Source organism: Protopterus annectens, chromosome 4.part1, assembly GCF_019279795.1.
Source record: "Protopterus annectens isolate FY-2018-M chromosome 4.part1, PAN1.0, whole genome shotgun sequence".
Classification (NCBI taxonomy): domain Eukaryota; kingdom Metazoa; phylum Chordata; order Ceratodontiformes; family Protopteridae; genus Protopterus; species Protopterus annectens.
In genome coordinates, this window is record NC_056734.1 from 756,649,231 (window position 1) to 756,658,556 (window position 9,326).

General features: G+C 40.8%; 1 protein-coding gene across 1 annotated transcript in view; it reads left to right on the forward strand.

The window, feature by feature from the left end:
- CCDC150 (coiled-coil domain containing 150) overlaps positions 1-9,326 on the forward strand; it is a 2,807,665-nt gene that overhangs the window by 1,526,752 nt on the left and 1,271,587 nt on the right. The window contains exon 14 of the mRNA XM_044070503.1: positions 421-504. Coding sequence (XP_043926438.1) covers positions 421-504 — 84 coding nt within the window. The remainder of the gene's footprint in view (positions 1-420; positions 505-9,326) is intronic.

Here is a 9,326-nt window from a genome sequence, read left to right on the forward strand (position 1 = left end):
CATCTACTTGACTTGGTAGTAGTTCAGGTGGATGTAAAAGACCCCACTACATCTATCGAAAATAATAGGGAAAGTTGCCTGATGCCCTAACCAAATTTCCTCTTGTAGTATAAATACTACCTTGGATCTGCACTGAAAAGATGTTACTAGCCTAGTAGGACTAACCACGTGAACAAAGGATAAATAAATAAATAAACCACACTGTCAGGGTTTACAACAGCTTCTTGAATCATACATTGCTTATGTTTACATGAGATAACAATTTATGATTTTGTAGTAGTGAGAGATAACTTTCCCAGTAAGGTAGATTTTAAGGTTGAATGGATGTATTGTGGCATTCCATGATGAACAGTTGTGCTGTTACAAAAAAGTCTCCAGAAGCTATTGATTCAATGTGTATAATCTTTATACTTTTTTCAGCATGCCCAACAGCAAGTGGAGCAAGTCCTTGGTGAACTGACTGAAAGCAGAAATAAACTTGCCTATGACAAAGGGAAACTAGAGGTATGTGGTTTAGCAGCCTATTTGTGGAGGAAATGAAAGGAGCTGTATGTGGAAGCTTGACCTTTGAAGTCACTAGTCGTATAATGATAAGCCACAGAGCGTGCCTTTAATGACTTCTTTCTCTTATATATTGCTACTTTGTTAAATGCAACAGTTACTTCTCCCTGTGCTTAGATTTGCTCCTGTAGTTAATCTGTTGCAAATTGTGGTTTACAGTAGGAAATGTGGGATTTGTATGGCTTATGGTTGTCAGTGTCATTATTTTGCTTGCTGTTTATCTGAAGTGTTAATATTTTCATAGGTTTAGGTTCATAGGTAGGTACTAGACTATCGGCCCAAGGGCCTACGTAAGCCTGGCCAGCAAGGTTCCATACCTTACGCCACCCAAGAAAGTTATTTTCCTGTACCACTGTCAAGCAGAGACACAGAAGTGATCCCTGGGGTGTAGTTCCTATTTCCCATCCACTCATCAAGATTTTTCTTGAAGAGTGCTAATGAAGAACTTTGCTTGACATAGATAGGTAGCTTGTTCCAGAGTATAGGACGTCTCTGGGACAGGAATCTATCCCTCCAGCATGTTCTGTTTATTGTGGTGACAAGGTTTAGGTCCCTAGAGCGTGTAGCTCGGAGGGATTGGGATTTCTTTAGGTGTAGCATGTCCATCAGCTCTGGGTTTGACATAGCTTTATATGTTAGGCAGACATCACCTCGGAGTAGGCGAAATGCTACGGAGTAAAGCTGGAGTTTTTTGAGGCGGTCAGTGTATGGCATTTGTTTGAGGCCAGTAATCCTCTTTGTGAGGTACTTCTATGACCTTTCTAGCTGCTGCAGATGTAATGGGTCTAATGAGTGACGAGTAGAGGGGAACAATGACCTCTTTTTTCCTGGATGAGAATCCTTTTATGATGAGGTGTGCCATGTAGAAGGACTTCCTGACTACTGTGGTGATGTGACTATAAAAGGAGAGACTACTGTCCACCTGGGTCCCAAGGTCTCTTATCATGCATTCGGTGTTAAGTAGATTGCTGCCTATGTGGCAGTTCATGGGTACAGAGTTTTTACCAAAGGGGATGACACTGCACTTTTTGACATTGAGCTTGAAGCCATGGCTCTGACACCAGGCATCTGTCTCAGTGAGGCCCTTCTGTAGGATGTCCACATCATTTGGGGACTTGACTATGGCTCCTAGTTTGCAGTCATCTGGGAACTTCATTAGCCAGAGGCTAATTTCTGTTATTAAGACACAACAGCAAAAGTTAGTTGCTGGGGGACTGCTCTTTGCTTACTTCAGTGGACACTGATAACAGCACCATCTTCTAAGCTATAAATTATTGGGTGGTTCTTTCTCTTCTAGTTCATGTGCATACTGAATTTCTCTCAGCTTGTAGTGTGAATGCAAGCAACAGTATGCATTTACTAGGCCCAAACTTCATGGGGTGTACCACATATTACTCTAGATAGGTTTCACCCATGTAGAAAGCCTAAGCTGCATCCCTCCACCCAGGATGGATAAGCCAGCTGTGGACGCTAACGCCCATTCTGTCCTGTAATCTCCTACAAGGACCCAAGATGATGATTAAACTCAGGTCACCTATGCTGTAGTCAGGGCTTTATCTGTCTTTATCATGGAGCTGTATGTTAATTTCAAATATTACAATTTACTGTTACATGTACGCTTTGTGAAGAAGATGTTTGATTTCCTGTATTGAGAAGGTACCTCCTTATTTCCTCTTGAAAAGGCCAGACATGCCTCACTTGTGTCAGTTATTGAGATAACTTGTATAATATAATTTCTGCAAATAGATTTTTTTAAATTGACCTATACTTATATGTGGATCTGTTTTTTCCCTTTTTTAACAAGTTAGGAGCTTTGTATTTTTTTAAACCTTTAAGAAAAGTAGGTGCTGCTAAGAACAAACTGAAGGAAGGGGGTCATTACTGGTGCATTAGAGCTTCGTGCTTTTATTGCTAACTATTCCTCAACAGTGCTGCAAAAAAACAAGTGTTTGGTAGACTTTTGATACTTTTTAAGAAAATATATAAGCAATCTCAGTAGCTCAACAGGTATCACATTTGCTTTTAGTGAAGAAAGTTAAGAAAATATATAAGCAATCTCAATAGCTCAACAGGTATCACACTTGCTTTTAGTGAAGAAAGCAGTGGGTTCCATCCCCACACCAGGTAATTGCATTAAATGTCTATTACTAGCACTGCAGTGTAGCATAAGGAGGGTACTGTACTCCTGAGTATGTCATCCTTCTTTTGAGATGTTAAACCAAGGCCCTATCTACTTGAGTTGGTGATGGATCAGATAGATATAAAAGATCCCACAGCAGTTATCAAAAAGAGTAGGGGACTTTATAAGAAAACCCACAATTGCCAGAAAAAGAAAACATTCTCATATATTTTTTTAAGAAACTTATTTTACGTTATCTTTATCTCCCACCCTTTTTTGATATTAACAATCATATACCACATCTGGTTAGACAATAATTCTTGATATCTCATTTTCCAAATAATCCATAAAAAACTAATTACTACTTTATCTACAATATCTGTCTCATCCTTATTTAAATGTTCATATAATGCATAAACAATCCTATTCATATCCATGTAAAATCTTCTAAACAAAATTTCTAATAATATACATTTTTGACTTCATTCATTTTTTTACATTTGCCAAAACTTTCCATAGTTTATTCAATACTGTAAAAGTAGATCATCTGTTTTGTTAATATTTCCTACTTGCTTTGACCACCATTTCCCCTATCATAAGTCACCATAAAAATCTTGTAATTGTAATACTTCTTTAAATCTTTCTTTTTGTTAATAAATAGCTTTCTTAACTCTTTCTTCCTTGTTTTTCCATACCTTCACGTTATGTTTTTCATTATTTCCTTAAATGATTCTTTCCTATTATACATTAATCATAAATCCTGTCTTTTCATTAATTCATAATAACTTCTTTCTTCCTCATTTAATCTTTTTTTTTTTTCTTTTGAAAGATGACCTGCTATGTTTCCCGTAATATTTCTCCAGAACAATCTTTTTTTCTTGAATCTTCAACAAAATTGAAAACAGATGTAATGATACCGGCTATACTGTAATATTTTTAGATTCCCTCTTCATCTTTTTTACAATACAGTACCCCTCTTTTATAGGATTCAGATGAAATTCCCATATAAAAGAAAAAAAAATTATTGCAAGTAATTATTTTTCTAAACTTGTAGAATAAAATATACACACCCTTCATACCATATTTTTTCCAAAATATAGGAATGTATTAAATAAATCTTCATTTTATAAGATAAATCAAAAGTTTTCTACAAGTTAATATTTCTAATCTCATTCAGAATAGAAATCCATATCTCTTTACCAAATTTAACTCCCAAAATGTAAATCCCTGAATTGAAAAAAATATATATCTCCATTTTTAACTGAACTTTCAAACTCTTTACATTTTTCTTTATAAATATTTAATCCTACTTTGTAACACACATATCTGTATTCCACGTAACATTTTATCCATCCCTTCCCATTTGCAGTTATAAGCAAATCATTTGCATATGTCATATATATATATATATATATGATTTTTTATATTTTGATGTAAATATGCTTTTTTTCATTATTAGACCTTATTGCCTTGTTTACCACTGCATTCATAACAAAAGAAAACAATAAACTGCTTAAAGGACAACCCTTGTTTACTCTTCTTGCATGTTTTTCTGGACTAAATAATCCCTTAACTAAAATTCTATTCCAACAGTTTCTATATAATAACTTCATTAAATGTAAATGCTTATCATGAAACCCACAATCTGATGTTGTCAATTTTCATTCTAACCTCGACTGGTGGGTTCAGATCGGAGGCATCATATCCAACTCAGCTGCTGTAAAAGCTTGTGGCAGCTTAGAACTATCGAGTTTTTCCCTTACCCACAATGCACCATCCCCTATTACCTCAGATCTCATTTGCTGCCATTAGGTGAAAGGCATGGTGATTTCTCTCTTGAGTTTTAGGAAAGATAATTACTTGTTTTCCCAGTATTTAAACTGATATTTTTTCTTTAATCTTTTTCCTGTTCCTGTTCTTGTACTATCGTACTCTTGATACTATTGTTAGTATCTCTTTTCTACCTCTTTCTCCCTTCGCCCTTCTACGTTTATCTTAGTTCTTTACTACTTTTGCAAGCAGTCCTCTCTCTTTTTCTCTCCCTCCTTAACAAAAAAGAGCTTTTTCTGTCTATATTTTCTTTAAATCGTGTTGTCATTGTGCTTGTTTTGCTGAAGAAGTTAGTCATAACGTTTTTCTTTCTAGTAGACCGAAAAAGAAAAGCCCCCTGCAGGTTTCAAAAAGTGTGGAAAGTGCAGTTAAAAGATCCCCCTCTTTGACACGCACACTCTCTGTATTTATTGCCTCCTTGTGCAAGAGAGCTGCACAATTATGTCATGAGTTCAACCCCCAAGCGTTAGTGGAATGCAAAGACAAATTGATTTTACAGAGGCTTTTACCTTACTCCTTTGGTGATGCCATAGCGGGAGACATTTCTAAAAAGTTGCCACACTCCTCTCCAAGCTTTTCTTCAGTTTCTTCAAAAACTTCAGAGAAAACTTCAAAAAAGACCTTCATCGGATCCTACAGTTTTCTGGGATCCCTCTAAGAAGAAATTGAGACTGTTGGATCCGACCCCCTTGGATCAGAGAAAGACAAAAAGTCTGTTGGAGTGGACTGTTTCTTCTGATCTGAAGGCTCTGAAAAGTAAGAATTTGTCAGATTCGAAGACGGATCCACCAAGACTACAGGATGTACTACCTAGGACAAGTTACTCTCAATTTGTGGACCAGTCCCATCGAGATTGTCTTCTCCATTCATTTATAGACCAGATTCTCCTTCCAGATAGTCCTTTTGCTCTTTCTAGAAGCCCCACTGTAGAAGATGTAGAGAGGGTAGTGAGGCAGATCCTCTAGATGCAGAGCCACCAAGTTGTTGCTTCAGCTTCTACCCATGTGGGTCAGAAAGCCCATACATCCAAGACACCACCTCTAACTCTTCCTCCTCTGACTTCCTCCGTGGTTTTGGAGCCCTTGGATCCGAGTTGTGTAGGCCCATTTTCTTTGGATACGAAGATTGCTGTATCCTTGGATCCAAAGCTTGCTCTAAGCTCCTCCGTGTTATCGGATCCAGAGAGCTGTTGGAGCTGATTCCACCCTGTCAGATCTGAGGTTTTTCAGTTGACTCCTAGAGCTTCAGAGCCATCTCTACACTTCAAAGCTTCAGCAAGAGTTAATTTGGCTCCAACTTCTGCCTTAGGGTGAATTTCCTTGGAGCAGGGAAGGACCAAGGATCAGAAAGCCCTCCTTTTCAGACCCCAGGTTCCTATCCTTGTCTGGGAAGGTCAGCTTTTAGGATTTTGGAGAGAGCCCTTTTAGCTACCTTGACCAAGACAGGTTTTATCCCCTCGGGTCCTGCATCTACCTCACTCCTGTTTCTTGTGAAGAGTCTGAGCTAACCCTCCCACAGGGGCAGCCGGTATCAAAACCTTGGGCTACCCAGTTGGATATTTCCACCTCTTCTGATACCTCCCCAGATTATCCCACTGAGGCAGTCCCTCAGAAGAGGTCATGCAAGAGGAAGCATCTAGATTCTCCTGAATCAGTTACCAAAGACATAGATTTTGAGGCAGGCAAAGGTTCAGCTCCTGCAGACATCTCATTTGGAGACAGCCTTGAAATTCTGAAACAGGGAAGTGGCTGGAAGCCCAGCAACCCTTCATTGGAGGAATCTGTGCTCCTGGAGGCATTTGGTACAGGCCCATCTCCTCCTTGGGTGATTCCTCCTGCTGACGAGCTCCTCATATTGATCTTGATGTGGGCATGAAAGGAGCCTGACAGCACTGAGGCATTTCTAAGGAAGCCTGATAAGATTATGAGTCCCCCCCCCCCGAAGACCAGCAGTTCTGGTCCAAGGGCCCCCCCCCCGTTGATGCCATGTTCATAGCGGCAGCTCCCAGAAAGGAACTAGCTGACAAAGTTCCCCTGTTCATCCACCCAGTTAGGAATCATGGTCAGTGGACAAGTTTGGGAAGCATATCTATGCTTCAGGGACCTTTGTCTTAAGATCTCTGAACTATCTGGCACATTTCACAAGACTGCAGAGGGATCTGATAAAGGAACTCTTAGATACCCTCACAGGAACTGTGTCTGAGAATATGAAGGATTCCATCACCTCACAGGTGGTGACCCTACAGTTGATACTGAACACGTCCATGAGGCTGATTTCCAATGTGGCAGAAGGAATCTCAAGGGCAGTGGGTTCAGACAGGCGTAGCCATCAGGAGACATGCTTGGATGTGCTTGGATGACTTCATGCAGCCTTTTAATTCTATGTTTGTTAGTACTCCTTTTGACGGCACCTCTGACTTTGGCCTCAGATTGAAAGATATGTTGTAAAGGTGTGAGAAGGATGGAAAGACCCTTTCTGCTGTGGACGTGCATTTTTCCACACCCCCCCCCCCCAAAGATCCTTCAAGAGAAATCATCGTGGGGGTGGAAAGATGTGTTTCAAGAAATCACAAGGATCTTTCCAGGACACACGTGGAGGGTCTTCCCCCAGAGGCGGAGGGGGAAACTGAAATGGTAGATGCCGGCTTCACAGCAGAGGAGACTCACAACATCAAAGGTCCAGTGAAACATTTTTTGGCAAACCCTTTCAGCGCTCTTGAATGGAGGACCCATTGACCTTGCTGGAGTCTATCATGTGTGTTTGTCCCTGCACCAGCGAGCCTGGGTAGACATAACAAAAGATACTTGGTGCAGAGAATCATATCCAGAGGATATATAATTCCATTTTCTCTTCCTCCTCCAGTTTCCAGGAAAATCCCCAGTGTCCGACCCAGTCAGAGGGATCAAGCTGCCCATTCAAATACAAAAGCTGCTAAACAAAAGAGTTATCCAAAAGGTCCCCCCCAGACCAGAAAGGATCCAGAATTTGCTCTAGATTCTTTTTAGTGCCAAAGAAAACAGGGGACTGGAGACCAATTCTGGATTTCAGCAGCTTGAACAGATTTTATCAAAAGACAAAGTTCCGGATGGTCATATTTTAGTCCATTCTTCTGTTTTTGGAAAACTATGACTGGATATGCTCAGTAGATCTCCTGGATGCATAATATCATATAAAAATTAACAGGCGATCCAAGAGATACTTGCGCTTCTGGCTAGGAGCCAGTTATCATCAGTACAGAGCAGTTATCATCAGTACAGAGCAGTGCCTTTTTGACTCACCACAGCCCCCAGAGTGTTGACCAAATGTATGGCAGTGGTAGCAGCTCACTTGAGACTGCAAGGATTCCGTGTGTTTCCATATATAGACAACTGGCTCATTGTTGCTCCGACCAGGCATCAACTCATCATGGCAAGAGAAGTCATGCACGCTTGCACAAGCTTAGGAATAACCATAAATTTAGAAAATTCAAATCTAGACCAACTCAAATTCTAGAATTCATAGGAGCACTACTTGACACACGGTCAACAGTAGCCTCCATTTTCCTTTCCAGAGTCCAAATTTTAAGGTCATAAGTCAACAAGATACTTTGCAGGACCACTATCTCAGCTCACCTAGTTCTACAGACTCTAGGATCAATAGCGTCAGCAATAACCCTTGTTCCACTAGCCAGGTTTCACATGAAGATTCTACAATGACTGTTGGAATTTCAGTGGTGGCTTCTTCAGCTGCCATTTACCACTCAAATATGAATTACCAACTCATGCAAAAAAAGTGTGATGTGGTGGATCCAGTCAGAACAACTGCTACAGGGCCGTCGATTTGTTCCCTCACATCCCAAGGCCGTAGTGACCACGGATTCTTCTCAGCTAGGGTGGGGGGGACATTACCTTGGAAAGTGAGTCCAAGGCATATGGTCCCATGAAGAGGCCAATTTTGCATATCAACATACTGGAGTTGACAGCAATGCATTTGGAGTTGCAAGCCCTTCAGGATGCCCTCCTCTGAGGAACTATTGCAGTACAGCCAATATGTCAGTGGTTTGGTACATCAGCAAACAAGGAGGAACCAGATCATACCCCCTATGTTGAGAAGCACTAAGGGTGTGGCAATGGGCAATATCTTCCTACTGCTTTCTCTTAGCAACACACATTCTGGGGAAGTCCACTGCACTAAGTCCACTGTGCTAGCAGACAAGCTGAGCAGGTGCCTTCTGTTACCTCATGAATGGTCCCTCAACCAGAAAGTTGGGAACAAGTTTTCTGCAAGTGGGGCCAGCCTTGCTGCGATCTCTGCATCTCACCTAAACAACAAGTGCAGCAGCTATTTTGCCCTAATCCCCCCACAGGGGGTTCACCGAGGGAAGCTCTTCTCCATGATTGGCCCCCCACGGATTACTTTACGCATATCCCCTAATTCCAAAGTTCTTTCAGAGAGCTGCCAGGTTGAAGACCAAGGTCATTCTCATTGCCCCCTTATGGCCTTCACAGATTTGGTTTCCCTTCCTGTAGCCTCAATTAATTCACCAGTCCTGGATTCTGGATCCAGCTCTAGATCTCCTGTCTCACCCGATGGACATAACATATCCAGACCTTCCAAACCTCAAGTTAACAGCTTGGTTTCTCCATTTCCAGTAATACCCAGACAAATCAATGCTCTCTTCCCCTTTTCTTCACATTTTTTTGTCTTCCTTTAAGCCATCCAGTAGGAAATTTTATGCTAGTAAGTGGGAAATATTTGTACACTGGGCTCTTCAAAAGCATATAAACCCTTTCTCGGCCCCAGTCAGTCACGTGCTGGAGTTCTTGACACTGCTTTT